The sequence below is a fragment of the Synchiropus splendidus genome, chromosome 3, assembly GCF_027744825.2.
Source record: "Synchiropus splendidus isolate RoL2022-P1 chromosome 3, RoL_Sspl_1.0, whole genome shotgun sequence".
Classification (NCBI taxonomy): domain Eukaryota; kingdom Metazoa; phylum Chordata; class Actinopteri; order Syngnathiformes; family Callionymidae; genus Synchiropus; species Synchiropus splendidus.
In genome coordinates this window covers 30890770-30914516 of record NC_071336.1, presented here as the reverse complement: position 1 = coordinate 30914516, position 23747 = coordinate 30890770, and the positions used below count along the sequence as shown (strand labels likewise).

Below are 23747 nucleotides of genomic sequence, written 5' to 3'. Positions count from 1 at the left end.
ACTGCATCGCTCATGTTTAATGATGTGTTGTTTCAAAATGCTGTGTTAAAATATCAGCATCAACTTTATTTTAATTAAGACATTAACACAAACTGCATCGATCATGTTTAATGATGTGTTGTTTCAAAATGCTGTGTTAAAATATCAGCATCAACTTTATTTTACTTAAGTTATTCAAGACATGGTTGCGAGTGTAAATCTTCTCCAGGTTTAGCATGGAGCACACAGCTCCCACGCAAAGTGACCTCCCACTCCGTGACGAAGACGACGTTAAGCCTGATATTCGGCTTAAGCTTTTATGTATAAAAAGTATTAAGACTGGTGAGACTCCAGAATCCAAGTAATTCCCTGAGCTGGGCAGGAAATTACAGTCAAATGTGTAGCGTCAGAAAATAAATAGCAGGATTCATCGACTAGAGAACGTCTTTGTAGAGAAAGCATGTCAGATGAAGAAGGGCGGAGATGCAGATACCAGGAGAAAGGAGACTGTAATGCTTGAGATCGGTCTTGGTCTCGGCCTCAGTCTCAAATGCATTATTACTTGGCCTTGGTCTCACGGCCACTTTTTTTACGCTCTTGGTCTTGTCTTGGTCTTCAATGCATTTTCACTCAGTCGTGTCTCGGTCTTGATATGCTCCAGTCTCGATCATCTCTTGGTTGGTGTGGTCTTGACTACAACACTACAGGAGAGGGTAAGGAAGAGGGGGTTGACTTGTTTTGGGTGGGTTGATGGGAAATACCCAAAGAAGAAGAAGCTTGCATTTTCTGCAAAGAAGTTGACACAGTAGTAATGGATCCGCCTAGAGTCAGATGGATCCATTATCCATTATCAGATGACAAATCTGTCAGACAGCAAGCCACTGTCTACACAGAGTTAGATCTGCTGACTGGACATTTGTCCATCTCTTATGGTCTGTTGACTCCATTAAATGGGTAACATATAGCATATTATAGGAGTCACTACCAAGGGTGAGATGCGGGGAACATCCTTTGGACAATTTAGAATCATGAATTAAACTCTGTATGTCTTCGAATCTTGGGAGGAAACTGCAGTTCCCAGAGGAAATCCAAAAGGACAGAGAGAACATATGAAACCCATACAGAAAGGACCCAGTCTGACTCCACAAAGGTACAAGCTAACAACTTAGCCACAGCTTAAGTATTTTAGCGACGCAGTACTGAGGCAGCAAACAGTGGCCCGTGCAGTAACCCAGTCCTGGCCCACAATCTGATTGAAAGTCAAAGAGTAATTCCGCAATACGACACAAGAACCAAATTCAGCAAGAGCTCCAAAAAGTCAGTCCCTCCGAGGGCACTCTGAGGACGTCTCCGCTGCGTATTTACAGTTCTGAGCGCGAGAAAGAAAAAAACGCTCTTAGTGTTTACAAGAGAGGCGAGATGTCAGGGTTGGAGGAGCAGATGCAGCCACATCTGATTAACAATATTATTGTCCTCCCCCGCGCAGGGCAGAGACTCGCCCCCTCTCCTGCCTTCCTTCCTTCCTTTTATTTCAGACTCAGGCTGAGGCGAGACGACACAAGTTGGGAGGTGAAACAGCCCACGCTGCGTTATTGGAGATCAAAAAAGTAAAGGGATATATGATTAAATGCCAGGTAGTCGCTGCTGCCTGTTTATGCTGTTGTTTGCACACTTATCTGAATCTGTAACAAATCATTAACACGTCTGCAACAAGTGAAAACACCAGGGGGGGAAATTTACGTACGCCTGAGCTTCAAAACAGACATCAGAGTGTAAATCGCAGTGCCTCTGGGGAGCAGATCTCCCAGCTCATATGTGCTTGTACAGTAATGTGGTGCACGAGTGTAAATAGGTGTGTTTGATTCCAACCCCCTCGATGCTCCTCGGTACTTCCTTATTGGTGATTGTTTTTTTTTTGCCTCCAAAGTGTCACAAAGGCAGTCACGCACAGGCGTGCTGCTTATTGAAGACAAACAATAAACCACAGGCAGATATCAGTGGCAGGGATGAGAACGCTGTATCTGCCGGGACTGCCGAGCGAAAACCTGCTTCTGTTCGCGCCTCATCTCCGCCAGCACCTCTCACTCTCAATTATTTGGCTGCTGTCACAACAAATCAATCAAATTACCGCTGGAGGACTGTGTGCAGCTGCTCCTATTGCACTGCTGGTTGCATTAGCTTTGAAATGTATGAGGTCTACATTTTATCACTCTTATTTATTTAGCGCCGCGTCTCCCCTTCTGCGTGGCAGCGTATAACTGCTGCATAGTTAAATCATTCAGGCTGCACACAACACGGACTGAGAGGGAAAGTCAGGGATCCAAAACCATGTTGTGGTTTTTGGGTGATGAGTAGTGTCCCAGACAACCTCATGCTGGTTTTAAAAATGGGAAACATGTAAATGGTATATGGTTGCTACAGAGCAGGTAGTGCAAGGGATTTCATATCATTAGTAAGCAAAAAAAAAGTATTAAATATATATAAATATATATATATATATATATATATTTTTTTTACCAAGTACAGTTATTATATATCTCTTAATTACCTTTATATTTTAGTCTCACTGTGCTTATTTATTTATTGTCTGTACTTCTGTTATTATTTCACTCTTTCCCATACGTTTAATTTTATTTTGACAAATTTATGAAATACACAGCAAATTTACTGGACTTAAAGTTTTGAGATGGCATTGCGCTATTATTACGTTCTATGTCATTTTAACTTTCTTTATATTTCTATTTATTCATACGATTATTTTAAATATACCTGGTGATAAACAACTTCAAGAATTGTGTATTGCATTAAATAGAACAAGCCATTAATCAATGTTAAGTTAAAACCTAGTAATGGACTCTTTAAAATAAATGAATTAATAAATAAAAAATAAAAAAAACAAAGATGTAATTAAGATGTAATATAAACTTCACCCCATTAACACTGTTAGGGCAATATATTTCTAAATTAATTCACTTTTCTATAGCATCCTTTAAATTGAAATATCTTGCTCCAAAGTTCTCTTTTCTGATGTAGCAGTGTTGTTGCAGCAGCCTGACAGCTAAAAGTTATCCCACAGTCAAAACCGAAGAGGTTATTTTGGGACTCTAAATCGTGCTTATATCTGCGTATGTGACTGGTGGTCAATATTTTGTAGGGTATTGTACTGGAAGGAATGGAGGTCTTGTCCAGGGTGTCCCCTGGATCTCACCCTCCACTGACCTTGTCATGGCAATGAGTGGATGAATGGATGAAATAAGTTCACATAGATTGATCAAAATAATAATTTCTATATACTCTTAAATGCATTTAAATTTGTCATTTGTGTTGATGCGAAATTGCTCAGACAAAAACATCTTCTGTCATCGTCTTTAGAGCTCATGTTCAACAACTTACTTTGTATTTGGTTTTGCAGAAATTACATCTTTTTTGAGCAATTTGAATGAAATAGTGAAGACAGTAATATCATCTTTTATGTCAGGCAATTTCACACAGTCTTTTGAGGCCATTAGCGACAAGACTTCATGAGCTACTCGCTCATACATTAATTTAAGATGGATGAGCACTATGTCATTTCCGTGTCCTCGTTCCTTGACCTCTGTAAATCACGTACAGTACAACAGGTGGAGACTCATTTCCACGGCGCAGCCTGCCTGGTGCGCTCCCTTCTTAAAGCAACAGCTGCAGTCAGAGCAGGCGGCGGAGATCAAGTCTGACACGTCTAACTAGTGTGGAAACATTCGCCTCTTCCCTCAGGAGCCCGCCCTTTGGTGCCGTAATGAGCAGAGTGATTTCCCTAATTTGTATCACTCCAAACACAGGCAACCTCCGAACGACACCGCCGAGTGTTTTCATCAAAACGGCAGACACGGCTTTGATTGGCACTGACACCGGGTCTCGTTACCGCAGGTGAGTGGGCTGCCGACCTTTATCAGGAAGCTGGAGTGCTGTTTTGTGCTTCCTGTGGACGAGTACAGAGGAACAATGCTCTCGCCTCACCATTAAAAACTCAGCCCTCTGATGTGATGCGCTGCCTGCTTTTCTGCTGAGAGCAAATAAGATGGGGTGTGCTTATTAATATGAAAGGGCTTCAGTAAACTTGCGTCTTGCATTACCTTTGAGAGCGTCGCGGAGAAGACATGAGACTTTGTTTGGCGCTCTTCTGTCGAGCATTACGCCTTTGATTCGGCCGCTTTTACAACTAATCAGGCTTGTTATAGAAACACTAAAAAGCAACATCATATCGGAAAAGTAGCTGCTCATCTTCAGTCAGGAGAACACACTTAATTCTCCATTTTTCATATCCATATGAACTGTCAAATTTAAAGACTCAAGCATGACCCAACCTAGATTCTCCTCTGTGAAGTCAGCGAGAATTGTGCGTGCTCTGTCAGAAGAGATAACTTTCTCCCTTGTTTAGTTTCATTGGGAATTTGTTTTTACTGCACATTTGCCGGCATAAATCATCCTGACAAATAACCAGTTACGCCGGTGCCAGTGTTTACTGAATCCTCCACGAAACGCTGCTCGGTTTTATTTAAGCAACCGGCCCCAGCATTATAGAACAACCCCATTACAGTGGTAGTTATTCATCACAGTCGCCGAACTTGAACTGCTAAAACCCCACAGAGGCCGAGGTACTTTTGTCAGCATTCATTCTTGGACGAGGAGTCCAACTTCTCTCATTCCTTCCTCACACGCTGGGATGATGAATAAAAATCAAAACATTATGACCACTGACCTACAGTCCAAATTTCCAAGACCCTTCCCTGAATTTCAGGTCAAGGCCAAGTGCCCAGTGTTGGTCTCTACACACTGTGAAACAAATTTCGTCCATGCACTTGTGGTCACATGATTGTCACTCTGTCGCAGCTGCGTGAGTGTCATGGGACCACTTCCTCACTGACGTCACAGAAGGTAGTTTCCAGCGCCCATCCTTGCTTTGTGTTTCTCTATTAAATCATCTCCTCACTTATCAAGGGCTGCCACAGCCATATTTGTAGTCATCCATCATGCTGTCACAGTCTTCGTGACTTGTGCATGACAACAAACATAGGGAAGGTTCCTTTACTTTGAAGAATCAATTTGAGCATAGATGAGCACCACAATGTTAGTGATGATATTCTCTGATGGTTTATTGGTGGCACTGTGGTCTGGGACATCATTCATTTATTTTTAGTTTGAAAGGTGAAAAGGTGAAAACAATAGTGAGGTGGCTGTGTTGACATTTATAACCAAAAATTCCCTCTTAAAAAAAATAACCTCACAATCAATCACACTTAAGTCAAACCAACTGTATGTTTTATGAGGACAATTATTCACGTTTTATCATGTTTATAAGTAATTTATGGTTATAAAGAAACCGGTCCAGCCAGACTATATTTTATGGTGAAACAGACACTGAAATTTCACTCAAAATAACACCAAAATGATTGGTTCTAAACAATTAGTAAGCAGGTAATTATGTTATTAATAGTGAATATGTGTTCCCCATTGATAAGTGTTACCCCGTTGGAGGAAACCAGAGACCCCTGAAGTCATTGAGATTCAAAGCAAAGCAACATTTCAGTTCCAAAGTTCATTTGAGCTGGAGTCAAACCCACAACCAACTTGCTATGAAGCCAACAGCAAAAATGTAGGTTCATTTAAAAAGTAGATAGCACTTCAATCTGAATTACGCCTTAGGGAAAAAAAATACTTCCATAAGGAAACGGTAAACTACAAATAGACAGACCTCTGCGCAATGGCACCAGTTCTGAGAAACACTAGCTTATGATGACAACCTCATCACCCACTTATTGTTGCTATGCTAATCTGTCCTCATAACGTCATGAGTTCAAATAGCTATTATACAACTGACAGTATATACAGTCGTATGTTATGACTTTGTGGTGGAGCAAGTCAAAAGCATGACTGAATGGTAGCGAGTGACGCAACCAAACAACATGCAGAGCCTGAGCCATTATTTTGTGTTTTTCACATGCAAAAATGTGCTGCGATGCTGAGGCAAATTCGCCGGCACGACGGCGCTCTCACTGCTGAAGTGGTGGAGTTTGTTGCCAGTGAATGGGGGATTGGGTTGCCGGACTATTTGGCCAAACATTCGCCTTACTAATATAATAAAACTATCAATGATGTTATTATCATGAATTAGTACAAGACAATGGCATCAAACTGAATAAATGAACTTCCCACTCGTGGGGGTGCAGTGCGCTCAAATAAAAATGGCTGAATAACAACCATTTGTGTTTTGTATCCATTCATCACACCATTGGGATCTTCTGAAACACTGTGAAAACCTCGGTTCTCTACCAATGCAATGAACGTTTGACTTGGTTGTCACAAGTCTGCTTGATCTGCAAGGAGACAGTTGAAGCCAGAAGACATTGTGCTGGATTGTCACGAGTGAAATCTCATTCCAGATGAATGTTATCCAAAGCATCGTGTTAATTATGATTTAATCACGGGGCCTCAGGGCGGGGCCCATATTAACTAAACAATCCCTCCTGCCCTGCACCAACACCAGCAGCCTTATTAGTGGGTCATTAGCTGCCTCATTAGATTTAAACACTGGCGCTGGCCCGACTCTCCCGCAGCCTCATTACTGCGCTCACAGACGTCTGATCTGATGCTAATTACTTAGCAGCGTGAGTGTTGTAAAACACACTGGCTCCTGAGCTGCTCGCCGGAGACAGCGGCGGAGCATTATACGTGTGATTAATCAGGGCTCGGGGCCCCGAAGGCCCCCGAAGGGGGCGCGGGGGAGGAGGGACGTGGAGGGCAGAGGGCAGAGTTGCAGTTGTCTGACAGAGGTGCTGTGCCAGCAGGCCTCATTCAGCGGGGCCGTGATGAAGTCCGACAGCGCGGAGTGGAGGAGCGCCACGTGGCCAGAGGGGCCTGGACACAGTCAAGACATTTAGCTTCACTCGTGACTTGTGTCACTTTCTCTCCACGGAGGTCCCTTCAACGCAGCCCCTTCAGAGGGGAGGATGTGCGAACAGGCAGTCTGTCAGTCCGCACGCTTTAAAAAAAGATCTGCCGCTGAGGCATTTCTTCACTTCAGTTTTTGCTCGGGTGGACCGGCGATTTTAACAGGACGTTGGATTTCAGGCTGTTGATTTGTTTGGCAGCGGACAATAGGGATGACTGAGAGGTGTTTGTTTTGACACCCTGACAATGTGTTTGTCCATCAGTGGGTCCAATCACCGAGGCCCCTGGGTCGCCCTTCATGAACCACAGAAGAAGATCTGTTGAAGTGTGAGTCAGACGGGCCTGCTGGGCCCATTATCATCCACTACTGACGGAGACATTGAAGGGCCGCGCCGGCTGGAGAGATGCAGGTTTATTAAAAGCTCAGCCCAAAGCAACAGCTGCTGTTATTTATGCATGTTTGTGTCCATTAGGCTTCCTCGTCCACATTTCCTCACTCAGGGCATCCGTCCATCTCCTGCCTCCTCCCCTGCACTTTGTGCTGCTCTGGCATTATTGTAATCTCCGTCCAAAAAACACACTGCTTTACATGAAGCCTGGCATCTTTTTACATTAGTGCTGTGCGCTCATCCAAGATTCATGACGGACGGTTTCCCCATCCATCTTTCCATCTAATGGTATAAAAGAGACAATGTTTTAAACATTAAAATGAAAACCATTTACAACTATGATCAGAAGAGAACACTTGGGCATTAAAGTTTAAAAGGCCCAGATAAGTACAGCTCGTGGATGGACAGATGAGCTGGAAAAGAGATAGAAAAAGTGAAGCGCCATGCACTTTTATGTGCAGGATAGAGGCATAAAGTGCTTTTGCGCTGCAAAACGTTGACCTGTAATTAATACGGCTCTTCCTTGAGGCACGTCGAGGATTGCAGCTTTTTGGGATACAAAGCCCACGAGGATTCGTACCTGCTTAGAAGCTTTGTAGAGCGCTTTCCAGACAAGAAAAACAACATGTGCCATGACATACAACACGCTATCACAGACACGGCTTTCATTAACCTCTGTTCAACATGGCCTCTTCTTTTCAAATAAGAAGTCAACAGTTTCGACATCTCTGAAGAGGTGCCACAGAGGCTCGTCTCTTATGCTATAAAGAAGAAATAAATGCAGCCTGCCTCAAATTAAATCCATGTCCTTAGTGAAATACATCTGATTATCTATTTGGATATTGAAATATGTATTATTATTAGGTCTTTACACAGTTTGACATCTATTATATTTTCATTTTCATATCTTAAACATTAAACCGTTTTAAAGACATTCTTCAAGACAAATAATGTTTGAAGATATTCAATACTTGTCCATACATTTTGTACAAATGAGTTACAACATTGATCTAGAGCAGATGGAATCAAGAAACTCGAAACAAGAGAACACACCAATAAATCACAAAATAAAAATGACTGACGTACTGTATTGTCCAGTTTATGTTTGCACACAGTATATGTGCTCTATAGTCTATACTGTAGTGTTAAAAGGAGGTTGTGACTTTGTGCACAAATATAGCGCTAATTTTAATCACCCAAAAAGAGGAGAACATAGAAAATTAAATCGGATTGGGAAGAAAAGCTAAAATAGCTGAAATATTAAAATAAAAATTCAAGAATTCAAATCACAAAAAAATCCCAGATGCATTTAAGAAATCAAAGGACATTTGAATGAAAAAAACACATTTTTTCATAAAAAACAAGCAATTACGACTGCGAAAACTAATTTTATCTTCACCAGGATCGACTTGTATGGTTCTTTCATTGAACCATCACATGCATATATGCTTTTACAATTCATCAGGAAAGACCAAAAATGCTGGATTACAAACTCCAAAAATAACCCAAGACGTTCACGTTAATGTCAGGTGTGATTTCACTTTTCATTCGTGTCGTGTGAAAATTAAGCAAAATCACCCTACCTTGCAGGTTCTGGAGGGGGAGGGTCATGATGCCCCCTGCAGCAGCAGCAGCCACCAGACTCTGGAGGTTGGTCGTGGGCAGGGAGAGGACGAGACCCTGCTGGCCTCCCAGGTGACCCCCAGCGTTGAAGGGTATGAGGATGGGTTGGTTCATGCCTGGTGCTGCTCCAGACATCACACCTCCCACTGCGTTCGCCAACTGCTGCGCCACCAGGAGAGACTGTGGAGCGAGTTTCAAAGAGTCACTTCCACCTGACAACTGCTATGAAAAATGTACAACTTTTAATGCTTTCGGATTTCAATTTCTTCAGTTATCAACAGCTCATAACATCATCGCTGAAATGGCATAAAAATGACCTACAAGAATTCAGACTTAGTTAATGCACTATGGTTTTAATAGTGACCACAACCTTAAAGCATTCTTAAAAGCATTATTGCATATATGTGGCTGGCATTTTTGGGGAACCCCCCCCCAAAAAACACATTTAGTTAAAAAACTCTGAATGAAGGGATAGAAATACACATTTCACATAAAATCATAAAAAACATCGTTGGTTTTACTACAGCAAAATAGATAGGAAAATGTACAATGTCTTTTTTTTAACTTCATTTGAATTAAATGTCAATGTTTTATCTTATAATCTATTTGCAACAAAACAAAACAAAAAATATATATTTTTAAATAATAATACATTCAAGGAATGAATTTTAAGTGATGTGATGCTTGTTGCTCAATTTGATACGCTGTACATGTAAAATATTCTGTGTCTGTATAATGACAAAAACAACATTTAATAATAAGATAACAGATATTTTCTTTTGTAAAATGAATGATCCACCTGCTTCTTTGATAAATCTGTGTGGCAAAACATTTTGTATTTTAATATTTGCATTTTGTATTAATTTATACAAAAATATTTTTGCATTTACAATGTTTTTCAAAAATATGTTGAATTATATTTTAAAATGTATATAGTTGGATAGACAGGTTACTAGATAGACATAGATATAGATGAATTGAATACATACTGCATAGGCGCTCACATAGGCACGTGAGAAGGAAGACGGTGGAATCGAGTCAGGTTGAACTTAACTGTGGTTAAATATTCAGCATGGCTAAATTGAGACGGTCAGAGCGGATCAATGGGAGAAGGGTCAATACCCGCACAATAAACATCACTGATCAATGGGTTGTGATGGATGCACTTGTTCCTGCGCTGCAGTGTCACAGTGAAAACACACCGTGGTTGCCACTAACAAACATCAAATCTTTGCTTTCACAGAGACGCAGAGCGATTTATGTTTCCTTCCCTTGAACGAATCCCTGGCAGCGCAGAAATGTGCCTGAAACACACGGCGAGGGGAAGAAAAGAGAGCGGTACTTTGCTCTTTTGATGAGGAATATAACACATCACTCTCGGCTGGTTCATGGATCCGTTCATTCATATTTGTTAAAGTGGAATCGGCGCCGTCGAACCCGCAGAGGAGAAGATATGTTATCAGAAGTATCGCTCTGAGATATTTTCAAATGTGTTTTTTTGTCAGGAAGTGGCTTTGGAAGTGTAGCAAAGCTATTTTCACCAAGAGCATCCAGATAGAGGAGGCAAGGAAACCTTCCAGTTAGCCGAGAATGTCAACTTAAATCTCATTCACCGCAATGAGACCTTCATTAAAATGTAAGTGTGGAAGTGAGTTCGCTCAGCAGGACAGTACGTTCTGGAGGAGGTGCAGAAATGAAACAAACTGCATTGCCATTTCACACTCTGGGAGTAGGAGTGATGTGGCTTGAATGAATCTCACCAAATCGAACACACCACCATTTCACATGCATCCACATACGGACCCCTTGCAAGGGATGTTTCGTAAATTTGAACTTTGATGCCTTTTCTTGAGGTCTTGTTCATGAGTGAGGGATGGAAGAAGTATGAGAGCTATAGATCATCACTCTCCAGTCATGAGGACGGTGTATTGCTCTGTCATGCCGAAGAAAGAGCTGAGCTAAAAGACGAAGGTCACTGACTGATCTACGCTCGTATTCCATGCCATGCTCTGGGTAATGTCTGAGAGAACAAGAACAAACAATGTAAAAATAATAAATGCTGAAACTACTCTCATCCTGAAGTTGCTCATCCAAAACAAATGGCTAACCTTAACCATGTCTCTTAACCAAACTTAGACCAAATTATTTATTACTTTGACATTATCATCCTGAAATTGAGGATTGGGCTTGTGGGGACCGCAAAAATGTCACCACAAATCAAAATGTCCCCACAAGTAGGTGTGTTTCCAAGAATTATTTCCCACAAGGATAGCAATAGAGGTACACACACAAGGCTTTTCTATATCTCCATATTTTTTTCTAATCTGTCAGAGACCCTACAGAGCCCAAAAATCTCAGCACACCAAACACACTGACCTAGAAGTTCGTCCGACAAGCCTGAAATCATGAAGAAAACCTAGAAATCAAAGGATGATGGTGTTCTGAGGTGTTTTCTTCACAGCAGAATACAGAAAGAATGACAGGTAAACAACAGCCAATGTAATTAAAAGTCACACATGACACATGCACACCTGAAGGAATGGTCCCAGTGAAGATGACAAAATTGACTCCTCAGGATTAAACGTTTTTTACAGTCGTCAAATCAGTAAATACAAGAAAAACTCTGTTTCCTTATTTCTCGGCTCACGTCGTGATAAGCTGCATTCCACAATCCACCAGTAAAGGCAGCCGGCTGTCCTCACACACACACACACAGTAAGATTTTTTACTGTAAATACTTACACACATTCATCAATTCATTCAGATCATTATCAGGACAAATTCAATCTTAGCACACCTCAGACTTCAGGATTATTTTGGAGGATAATAATCGACCAGGGATGGAAAGGGACTGTTTGGAAGAGGCACAATTGGGACACACATAGCCAGATTATTGCTAAGAGTGTAGCATGCCATGGTGTCTCTGAAGCACAAAGCAACGCGCGACAGTGCTCCTCCTGCCAACCCAAACAAGACTTTGACTCGCAACACATCACCTACCACAAAAACCAGGCCATCAGGTGAAAGATGATTGTCATCAGGAAGTCTTCTGACCCTACAGTGGTGCTCTTGGAGTGTTAAAATGAGAAGAGGCCCCGGGGCAGACGCAGGTCACACTGGACAGAGTATGCCCCTCAGTTCCTCATAATAAACTTCAGGAAAAGCTGGAGGGTGTTTCCTTACGGGGTGGGCCTCTTTAGTTTGGATGGTGCCCACCTGACCTCCAATATCCATTCATTCACTCATTCAGCTACATTAGTGAGAGTTTTATCTACAAACACACATATATTGCAAGTGATAATAAGCAACCATTTCCTCCACATTTAGTGAATCGTGTGGTCATAAACAACCTCAGGTTTGTTCCCCTCTTGTGAAGCAGTGTCTGCTCGGTCCGCTCGGCTGCGCAGCCTTGACTCCTCCAATGTGACCAAAGTTCACAAGCCTTTAACTCCAATTGTCAGCTTTCTGCTTCACTTTTACATGGTGTGTCTGCAGCTCGCACTGACTGGTGCGAAGACCCTGGCGCGCTCCTGAGCCTGCTGCATGTAGGTGACAGGCCCGTCACTGTGATAACCCGGTGAGGTGCAGAAAGCCCGCGCTCACTCCGACGTACATGCCATCATTTAGAAGGAAAAAAAAAAGTGAGGTCACATGGGTTTTCGAAGCACGGAGAGAGGCAGCAATATCTGCAGCCAAGCACGGCTGTGTTTGTGCGTTTGCTGCTGACTTGTAGCAGACATAAACACACAGATCTCTTTCTCAACATTTGCTTTGATACTCACAAATGACGTGGTCTGACGCTTCTGAGAGCATCGCTAACGACATTTGCCATTAAAAAGGAATTAATAATTCCGAGAGCTCAAACAACCCTCGGAGGACGAAAACAAAGGCAGGCCGTTTGTTAGCTGCTGGTGACATGTGTTTAATCTTGGCGTTTTAAACTAAATGTAATCTGGAATCGAAGCGGCACATAATCAAAGAGGCTCTTTGAACATTTCATCTCGGAGTCAAACAAAATGAGATTGCCAGGCTTGACAGCGGAGACAGCCTCACATGGAAGGGAATAACATTAAAAGACAATTCTATAATTATCAGATGTGGGCCTGATTTATTTATCATTACAGGCAGCTTTAGAGACGCAGGCTGCTGTTTCTGCCGAGAGAAACAGACTTTGGAGAGTCTTCTTTTTTTCCAAGGCGCGCAAGATCTTTCAACCTTCTGTTTGCAGCTGACACACTGATTAACACTGTACACTCACACCAAAAATCTGGATTATAAAATAGATTCATGACTCTGAACTCCACTGATATCTTTCTTCTAATTTCATCATCAGTTGAAGAGGTCTGGAAAGACAAACCAGATGGTGAAACTGGGCTCAGGTCATGATGAGAGAAGAGATGACTTTGGCCCCACTGAATCGCCAATACTTTCACACTGTATTGTGTGAAAGTACTGCATTCTCTCAGTCACCAACAACCTATACTACGCAGGTGATGTTTTGACTCTGAAGAACAAACATATTAATTCTCTAACCCTCTATCAAAGTGTACATTTTGGAATTTATTGTTCTGTCTCAGTTGGTTGGAGAGCACTGATGCAAATGCTGACACACAAGTAACTAAATCAAGAGGCAGTTTGTGTGGTCAACTTTCCAGTCACTGCATTCTATGGCATGGAAATCTATTTCAAGCCAACGATACACATTTCAAGCTCCATGGACCACATAAACGTGGATGTTGAAGGCCAGATTTGGCCCCCAGGCCTTGTTTTTTGGCTCGAGATTCCTGGAGTCATTCAACTGCAGCACAGATGAGTTAGGAACTCTCATTGAGTCAGAAAGCAGCCTGAGAAGATGTCAAGATGGACGGCTGTGGGATGAGAATAGACCTACACTCAGTCGCTTTCAAAACCCCTGAAGAACATTTCAGCCCAGTTACAAAACCATGGTTCGATGTAAACAGTAGAAAAGCAGGGATTGCTGGGTAAGAGTCAGATTGCAAGAGGCATCGGGCAGTTTTGAAAATGAAAAAAAAGACCAACAAAATGACAACTCAAGTGCCGCATTCCACTTTATATTTCAAACTCACATAGCAGTGACAGTTGAATTTCTCTATATCATTTACGTCATACTTAGAATGATAAATGGTTTGTATTTGAAGGTCACCTCCCTCAAACCAAATTAACACTCAAATGTCGAATTGATTCCGGAAATGTTGCGAACGTCCTCTGACATCAATGCTTATCAAAGACGTCTGTGTTGCTCCTGCATTTACTTGTGCTGGCGAAGTCTGAGGTAGCAGGAAAGTCCTTATCCAGACAGTTTATTATCAAAAATAAAAAATGGAAAACATAACAGCATTTATTGGGTACAAAATTATAGGTGAAACGTGTGAGTGCCACTGAGGAAAGTGTTGCTTTTGTGAGACTAGATTCCCAATTATCTAGCTATAACAGTTTGCCTACTTGTATAATGACTGACAGGCAAAAGAAAATATTTGAAATAATAATATAATGGCACTATTTCCGGCCATATTTATTGCATTTCCTATGACTAGTATAGTGTCCTCCAATCCCGATTTGAGCCTTTCACAGTTACGTTCAAGCAAGGTGATTTAAGTAGCACCCAAATCAGCACTCATTGACTCGACAGATCCATAACAACCTAAAATACAGCGGAATATTCTGTTTCCTGACTTTTCCCAGCCACTAAAACACTTGGGTGCCTTTCTACCACGGCAGGTTCTTTTCAGACTCCTATACGGATCCACGGATTGACATTGTGTGCTGTGCTGGACCATGGCTGGGTAAACAGGCCCACTCTGGACCGGACTTGGTACCTGCATCACTGCCCGTCGGGGGAGCGCAGGCTGCTCCTCTCCACATGGCAGCTCTGGCACTGAGAAATTGCCCATAATCACCCAGATAGCCGACTTTTGTCATCCTAACTGCGAGTGGAAACAGAATGAAGGTGGATTCATGTTGGGTAAACTACCATCGGATAATGGTTGTTCGAACAATATCCGGCTCTGGAGCGGGAATCTATCAAAACATATTGATCCTGGAAGGAGAGAATTGGGTATGGCAAGCGGAGCCGCCTTTGTTTCGGAGAAGTGTTCGCTTCACACAGACTGTACTGACAGCATTAATATATTAGACGGTGACTGTTGAGCGGCGCCTGCTGAGGCTCGCTCTCCAGTGTTGTTTGTCTGTTTATCTATCAGCCCTGAAATCTCTAATTAAGGCTCTAATTAAGATCATTTGTTTTCCCTGCCAGCTGCTGATTGACTCGTCTTCACTGGGGATTTCTCATGTTACAAGGCAGCGCAGCAAAACTAAATGGCCATCATCCGCTCATGTTTCCTCCTCTGTTTATCATGATGAGGATAGACTGTCAGCGAGTGCCGGCTAAATGGGCTTATTAAAGAGGAGAAGGACACTGTGTGTGTGTGAGCGTGCGAGCATGTGTGTGTGTGTGTGTGCCAGAGAGAGAGAGAGAGCTGGGGAGATTGACCAAAGAGATGCACTAACAGGCCGTGCAACCAATCAGAGAGGATGATTGAGCCGTCAACTTATCTGCAGGAGTTTATTGAATCTGATATTTAGCTCATAAGCACCACCAGTCAGCAATGAGCTCATCCTGGATTATTTTGCACTGAAGAGATAATGACATTCTGTTTAATATCGTGTTCGACCCTCTGAACCAGAATTTCAATAATCAGAAGATAAGACTTCCAAATATGCAATGATGGTCTGGAGCAGTGCAGAGGAGCAACAGGGATGTTGGGATGGCATGGTTGTTCATCACAGCGTGACGCTGGCACTGTCGTCTGCGCTTCACCAGACTGTCCAACACATTCAAAAATGAATGGCAGCTGCTCCCATAGGATCAAATCTAAGAATATCAAGCCACTTGGTATACATTGTTCCTTGGTATATACAGTGATCATAAGCTTACATTAGTTAACAATGGGAGGTTTTGACCACCAGGTCAGAAGAGGAAGTCAACCAAGAGCTCTACAAACTGTTTTAGTTTCAATAACAAAATTGTTATACTGCATCTTTGGGCAGCAGGAAGTGAGAAATAGATCAAATAATTTTCGCTCCTATTATGGAGAAGGGTACATCGACAGATCCCAGGGATCCTCCTACTGCTTCGAAATAGCATGAAAAAAAGACACAAAAAGATGTGGTGAAAGCATCTCAGAGATTTACTTGAATAACCCTGGTTTTAACTGTATTTTTAATTCAAGATGTCAATAATTTAATCTCAATCTCAAACAGGTTAGTTAGAGGAACTAAGATAGTTCCTGAAAATGTCGTAGGGACTAAAATGTTCCAACAGTGAGAAAGCAGCAAGTGAAGTTCAGGGATTGGCACTGTAGATATGAAGCAGTGTGAGGGGGATGAGGGTGACCCCTGAAGGAAAAAGGCCCTAACAAGATGACGAATGAATTTTTAGGCCCAGAATATGGGACACTGATCAGCTGCCAGAATTGCTTCCCTACAGCGCTGCTTAAAGATGTAAATTGGAATTCATAGGAGTATCAGCAGGAGGATCTAGGTGGTTGTATTTCTGACCCTTATCGCAGTCAATACAGCATCAGATCATATCGTGCAACAGGGTTACGTTCTGGTGGAGGTGATGAGCAAGGCTAGCCTGTGTGCTTTGGAACCACCTATCAAACTGCAACACTCATTCCACCACAGACAAATCATTCCTAATAACATCGACACTTGGATAATTCATTTAGGCTATTCTGTTTTGGTCATCTCACCTGTGGGCCCATGGGGTATCCAGGGTGAGACTGGCCCAGTTGACTCTGCTCAGACGGACTGCTGCTGATGTCAGACTGGACCGAGCCGTCGCGTGCCCCTGTAAGAGAAATGGAGCAAGTCAAATAAATGTATCTATAAACAGGCAGCAGATAATGATGCACAACGGCCCCGCCGCGATATTGTCGACCGCAGCCGCACAGGGCGGAGGGGAGATGAGTATTTAAGTCTGGCTTTATCAATAACCGCTGCAGCGCTGAATAAATTACCGACCAGCAGAGATCATCGAAGGGGGATGATGCATAGTGGCGGGTCCCTGATGGCCTAGATTACTGCTGAGAAATGGAGCTCGGCCACAAACGCCAGGGCCATATTATTCAGCCATTTACATCACTGAGTATCACTCATCTAAACCCACTCCCCCCTCGCCCCTCAGCGCCCGCAGCCATGAGACACAATTAGACCTGTTTGCTGCGAGGGCAGAGAGGAGCGGAGGAGACAGGGACACGATAATAAGCTCGCTGATGACTGCGGGGAAAATAAAGAGAGTGACGACTGAATACAGTGTCTTGTAGTATCTCCCTGCAGGGTGGACGGTATGGACCACAGTGAAGGGGATGTCGGGACCCTCGTTCTTTGAATTGAACATGATGATGTCATAGTATATTCAAATGAAAGGAAATGAAATCTTTTTTTTTGGGGGGGGGGATTAGATATTTTTGCGGCAAATTATCAGCAGGTAAAATTTTAAGAGAAACTTTCATATAGACTCAAAGATACAAATTGGAATAGGATGATCTGAATAGTTGGTCCTCCATGAATTATAGCCCTATATCTGAAGATCTGAGGCCTCAGTTATAAAACTGTGCATAGAGAAGCACACTATGGTTGAGGTACGCAGGAAACACAGGACTTGCATACGCACTACCATCTAATGGCTCTCAAAGGGCCACATCACATCACTCCAGGCCTTGTGTATTAAGGGAGAGTGTCACCCTCAGTTCACACCTTTCAGCACAATGAGTAGGTGGAGTTAATAATATTCAAAGACACTCCCCCAAGAGGAGAAGGGGGTGACTCCAGTGGCCGAAACTCTGCTGCTAGTGGAACTTTTGAATGATGCAGATGCAGCTGCCTGTAACTACACACTCAGAAAATCGGAGCCAGTCTCACCTAAAATGAAAGCATAAAAAAGACTGGAGGTCAGACATCCGACTCATCATGGTGAGGACCAAACAATTAATGAAAAATAACCATTTTCATTTGTCAATAACATTACTTGTTTATTGAAGCTAGGGTTGTCAGTAAATAAAAAAAATCAATCTCAATTGACGTTAACAGACATGATAAGTGTTAAATAGATTTTCTTACAAATAAAAGCCACAGCGCAGAAAGGTTGCAGTCAAAGAAAAAAATGCCCTTTCAGTCTTTTTGAAAAACAAGAAATAACGTTGCAGTACTTTAAAAAAAAAAAATGTTCCATTGAAAAGCTCTGCATGCATGATCTCATAGCCTGTCAAGAATATTCATGCATTACATCTTAAGCCACCCACCGCCAAACAACATCATTTCATCTTTACATAAAGTCCAAATAATTGGTGAATGGCATGACCTAGCAAATGAACCTCAAGCGTTTGACAGTTGATGTGAAAGCTCGAGGGGGAAGCCTGCTTTTCGAGCTGGTTCCTACCTCACGCTGACTGGGCCTACTTCTTCCATGAAAGATCTACATCCTCTCACTTATCAACCTCACTACGCTGTGGATATTTTGACAGGTCAGTCTCTTTTCACCAATTATTTCGCCCATTATTGTGTGCGGCCCCCAGCCAGGGCGCTCAGCATCAGGAATTAAGATCAATAGGAACATACAACAAAGACTTGGAGTTTCAAATAATAAATCTGATGTGGAGTTCATTTTATAATATCTATATTAATGGTTAACCAAAAAGTGTATTCTGTTTGATTCCAAAACAGCAAGGTCTCGAGTTTGCTTTTTTTAAAATGTTCTGATCTGAATCTAGCCTTCACTCTTTGGATTATTTAGTACAAGTGTTCCAAACTAAAGACAAGAGGTGAGACAGCACTTTTAAAGATGATTTGAAGATGTTATGAATGCAGAGTGATTTATGAAAAGGTTTATTAAGTTGTTTAATTTAGTTATACAGGGTCCTTTCAATACTGTAGAAACCTTGGCCTCAATTGTTAATACATTTTTACTTCAAGGAGAAAACAGGTGCTTCTTTGGTGGTGAAGGAATGAACCCTAATAATAAAGATGATATTACAAGGACATTGATTTCAATTTAGAAGTACCAGTTAGACTCTTCAATTAGTATACATTTCATTCATCCCGTGCCTAACTATAAATATTCACCCCATGCTTGTAGTTTGACACCCCCTTCTGTATGTGAGCAGCGGTGGAAAAAAACTGCAATGGCATCACTCAGTTCTCCTGTAGATAACAACACACCATAAGCACCAACAACAATTCCGTAACCCGCTGTTTCTACTCTTTGTGTGTGAGTATTCATTTTTATTTTATTTATTTATATTTATGTATTTATTTATTTTTCTCCTCATAAAAAACATGGATTGGCGAGGAAGAGACAAACCTATGTTTGACCGCCAGAGTCACTAAGCCTGCAGTCAAAAAGGACGACAAATCCGGCAGAATGTTGACCTTGATAAGTTTTCTAAAAACATCAAATGCTAATTCTCTATCACCAACTGGTGAAGATCAGCTAAATGACATTTATCCTTCATATTTTAGGCTAATTACGCGTCTGTTTTGTTTCCTCATTCCTGCATCATGACAAATCAATTTCTCCACATTAGCGGTGATTAACAAACACATTTCCTAGCTCTGCTGCAGCACAATCTAATATCGTGGAGCCATTTACCGAGCCTATTATTAAAATGAAGAATAAATTCATAATGAAGGACTTCATAAGCGGATCAATAGCTGTGGATGATGATGATGATGATGATGGCGGTTAATATATGGGTTGTGAATAATAGATTCCGCCTGATAAGCGGTGTGGGCGACCAATTCGATTGCATTTCTCCTCAATACCTTTATTCCATCATTTCACAATAACTTAGAGCGCTTCATTCCCTCGCTGATATTTGTAACATGTTTATGGCGGGGGTGAGAATCGATCCTAAATAAATACAAATTCACATCTAATCCCCAAAAGGTTCTGAGTGATCTCCAAAACGAAATTAAGAAGATGAGAGGGGAGATATCCAGTGAGTCAATCTTCAATTACCTGTTATTACCTGAATCTCTTCACGTGTTCAGACCTTTTTACAGGATTTCTTACCCAATGTGTTGATGGTGAAATGAATTTAGGTATCTCTCACTCGTAAAAAAAGACTGAAAACAGTGGAATGCAGTTGACAACATCGATACTATCCTTTATGAATAATTGATGACACATTTGGAGACTGGGAATAATACAGTATATATAAAAAATGCCCATACCAAACCAACAAAATGCTTTGATGTTGTGATTAAATGCAGATCACATCAGGGATCAAATGGAATGAGTGGATGTATTGAGAGATGAAAGAGAGCGGCCAACAGGCAAAACATGTTAGCGTGCTATTCATATGATGGTCATGCCGGCCAGAGTACACTTGGATCACACCTACACGTACACATTGTAAGCAAAGATCGAGAACCAGATGGCCAGAGAAGGGCTGTTGGTCATTTGGGATCTCGCCGTCCTCAACACCTGTCAAACACCAGCCATGGTCGCCATTGTGTCTGACATCCATCACACCTTTGCCATCTATTGTAGACTCCACTATGTCAGGGCATTGACTCAGGCCTCATTGCCTCAAATAAAAAATAAAAAAAAAGACTACAACTTGTGTTTGTGCGCAGCTCAGTTCACCTAAGTTTCAGGGAAGGTTTTCATCATCTTTAAATAAAATGGGTTGAGGCACAATTCTGGTATATTTGCTTTATTAAAATATTATAAGGATTCACATCATATGTCGTCATTTGGAATATGAATTTAAGACAAGTTATGGGTAGTAAGACGTACTTACCCATCAAAACCAATCATTGTGTGCACTTCTTCTGTGTATTTGTGTTATTATTTTCAATACATTTTCTCGAGAGTATGCTCCTCCCTCCAATCACATGACTAATCTGATTGGCTCTGACAGAGTAACCTTCCTCACAGGTACAGTGCCACTCAGATACACACTAAGTTTACACTTTCAAAAAGGAGCATTTTGTTTCATCAGAAAAACACCTGAGCTTTAAAACATTACTGTAATAAAGCATAATGAAAACTTTAACCTGTGAATGTATTTATTAAACCACGTAGGTGCTTCTTCTCATCCTGAAGGTCAATATGACAGTGGTGCGCTTCAAATTAAATTTATCACAACTTGCGTTACGGGGAACATAGTCAAGATCCACCACTATATAAATTCTCTTTCATTGATCTCCAAAGTGGCCACTGGTGAGCGACTTTCAAAGCTCCACAACAGCTCTGTCTGTGTGTGAGAGCTGGTGTTTGAGCGTGCGTGGGTGGGAGGCTGGGGGGGGTGGCTTTATTCATTTGACTTCATCCGGCCCGTCTTAATGCAAGGTGCCCCAAGGACTTACACCACAAAACAATTAGCCTGGATTTCATAAAGCAATCAGCATGCCACCGCGTCTAATGCAAGCGCTTCACACATTGACAGTCTGAATAAAATGGCTGTTATTGAAAGCTTTGTGTTCGTGTTAGCATTCGCCTCAGTGCATTTATGAATCAATTTCTGCCCATAACAGAAGCTGCAACACTTAAGCTATTTTAGTGGAAATGCATTATGTAAGTTGTCAAATGTACGACGGCGGCCTGGTAACGATTCGGCCTATTCAGAGCGAAGCGCCGATCCTATTTTTTATAATGGCCCTTTTGAAACACGTCTGGCTGAGTGCATTCTTTTCGCTATTAAGATGGTGTCAATCATTTTAAGGCTGAAATGTAATCCATGACACAAAAGTAGGGGATTATTTTGGTCTAATAAATGGACTGGCGGTAAAGAATGTGTAACATAATAAGTGCAGGCTTTTGCCAGATTGATTTGCACTGCAGTGATTTGTTTGTGGACGTCTGGTGGAGCATAAAGGATACACATGATGGTTGATTCCATCGATACACCACCAATTGTCCCAGATTGTTTGTGAATTGATTCATTCAGTGACGGGGAAAGTTTAAGTTGCATTAGTGCGGCGGGAGAGTGGTCTGCCTCGCAGCAGGAGGTGGCGGGTGACCAGGGGCAGGCAGAGGTTACTCTACAAGCCAAATGCATGAGGGCGATGACTCGATTGTAGAAAAGTACAGACAAAAGTAAAATGTTTGTCATTCATCAATTTATTCACTCACAGAGTGGTTCCTATCCCAGCCGCATGGGAAGAGAGTCCAGCAAAGAGAACACACACAAACACTTGGGACAGCCCTTTGCTTGTATTTGTTGGACCTTCCTGGCTTCAGTGTGAAATAATGAAACAAGGAAGCTTGAAGTATCTGTTGAGATAATTCCATTGTAGGCTATTCTGTTTTTGCGATTCATAATAAAAAAATGTTTCTTCTTAATTGCAACAAATGAGAACTCCAGAAGGTATTCTTATTATTGTGAACAATCCAAACTAATTATATGACCCGAGATAAAAGCATGTGAAGGTTTTAATGCTTTCTCCACATACTCCTCATTTTTCCACTTTATAAATTCGGCATCAAAACAACTACATATATCTTGTCTCTGATTATTGGCTGTTATATTTATGACCAAATTACATATTTCTTCAAATGTATTTTACTTTAGACTTTACTTTACTTTAGTCCTACTCAATTTAAAATTTTCACCCTTTATAAAATGACAAAAATACCTTTTTAAAATAGTCTCAGGTGAATGTAGAGCAGCGCTCTCAAACTGGTCCTCAAAGGACCACAGTGGATGCAGGCTTTTGTTCCAGCCAAAGAATTACCAGTCAGGTGTCGGATGAAACAACAAGCAGCCCCTTTGTGGATCAGTTTGAGAGCCTGATCTAGAGGAGCAGTGAGTTTATGCCTGTTACACAATGTCTTGTTTTGGGGGTCCAATGGGTGACATTTCCTTTTTCCAAGTTAAGGGAAAACTAACCCTCAAGGCCCTTTGTCAACCTCATATTCTCAACCAAGCGGGGCTAGTCAGCGACAACAGAAGGAAGGTGGTCTTCACCAGATCGATTAGGGACAAGTCTTCCACCAGCCAAGAGGAGCCTTCAGTTTATACCTCTGAGTCAGAAGCGGAAAACACCAATAAATCAGCGGAACAACAGTATATTGTTGCTTATCTACCGTCGGGAAAAGGAACTTTCTATTGTTCCTGCTGCCAACACACTGAAATACTTTGCAAATAGAGACACTAGTGTAAGGTGCACAATTGCTACAGTTCGGGATAAATTAGAAAACAAGGTGCTACAAAACAAGATGAGATTTAGGTATTAATGGCTGACATCCGCCTCTGGTATCTCATACACACATCGAACCTGCCATTCAATCATGACCAAGGCAGCCTGTTGAGGGATTAATAAAAAAAAAATGCAGTGTGAAAAGACCAAGGACTCAGGTAAACCTGAAGGGAGAATGGGTTTCAGCGTTAATCTCCCTCACAACTGTGTTTCCATGAGAAACCACTGCTCCATTAGAGTTAACTTCCCTTTAATACACTGTCCAAGGTTTATAGCGATTTAACTCCCCTGTTGAATTCGAGGGACCCAAACTCATCGCTGATTTAACTGAGTGTTTCATTTCTACCACCAAAGCCCTTAACAATAACTGAGAGAATAATCTGCTGCCAATAACTCCAGGTGCTCTTAGTGAGATGGCTCCCGCAGGAACGGAAGGAAGGGAACTCTATGTGTGGAGTCTGGGGTGGAGAAGCTGTGGGTCAATAGCGTTTCTGAGGATAGAAAATGGTCACAGATGGACTTTCCAGCAGCAGCTTGTAAGACTATTAACCACATTATGGTGAACGCAGGCGCCGCTGAGAGGAGAGGTGTCATTTTCCT

General features: G+C 41.8%; 1 protein-coding gene across 3 annotated transcripts in view; it reads right to left on the bottom strand.

Annotated features, from left to right (window-relative positions):
- pou6f2 (POU class 6 homeobox 2) overlaps positions 1-23747 on the bottom strand; it is a 105757-nt gene that overhangs the window by 59945 nt on the left and 22065 nt on the right. For all 3 annotated transcript variants that reach the window (XM_053858473.1, XM_053858474.1, XM_053858475.1), the window contains 2 exons: positions 16694-16791; positions 8879-9098 (listed from right to left, as the gene is read on the bottom strand). In XM_053858473.1, the coding sequence (XP_053714448.1) occupies positions 8879-9098; positions 16694-16791 (318 nt within the window). The remainder of the gene's footprint in view (positions 1-8878; positions 9099-16693; positions 16792-23747) is intronic.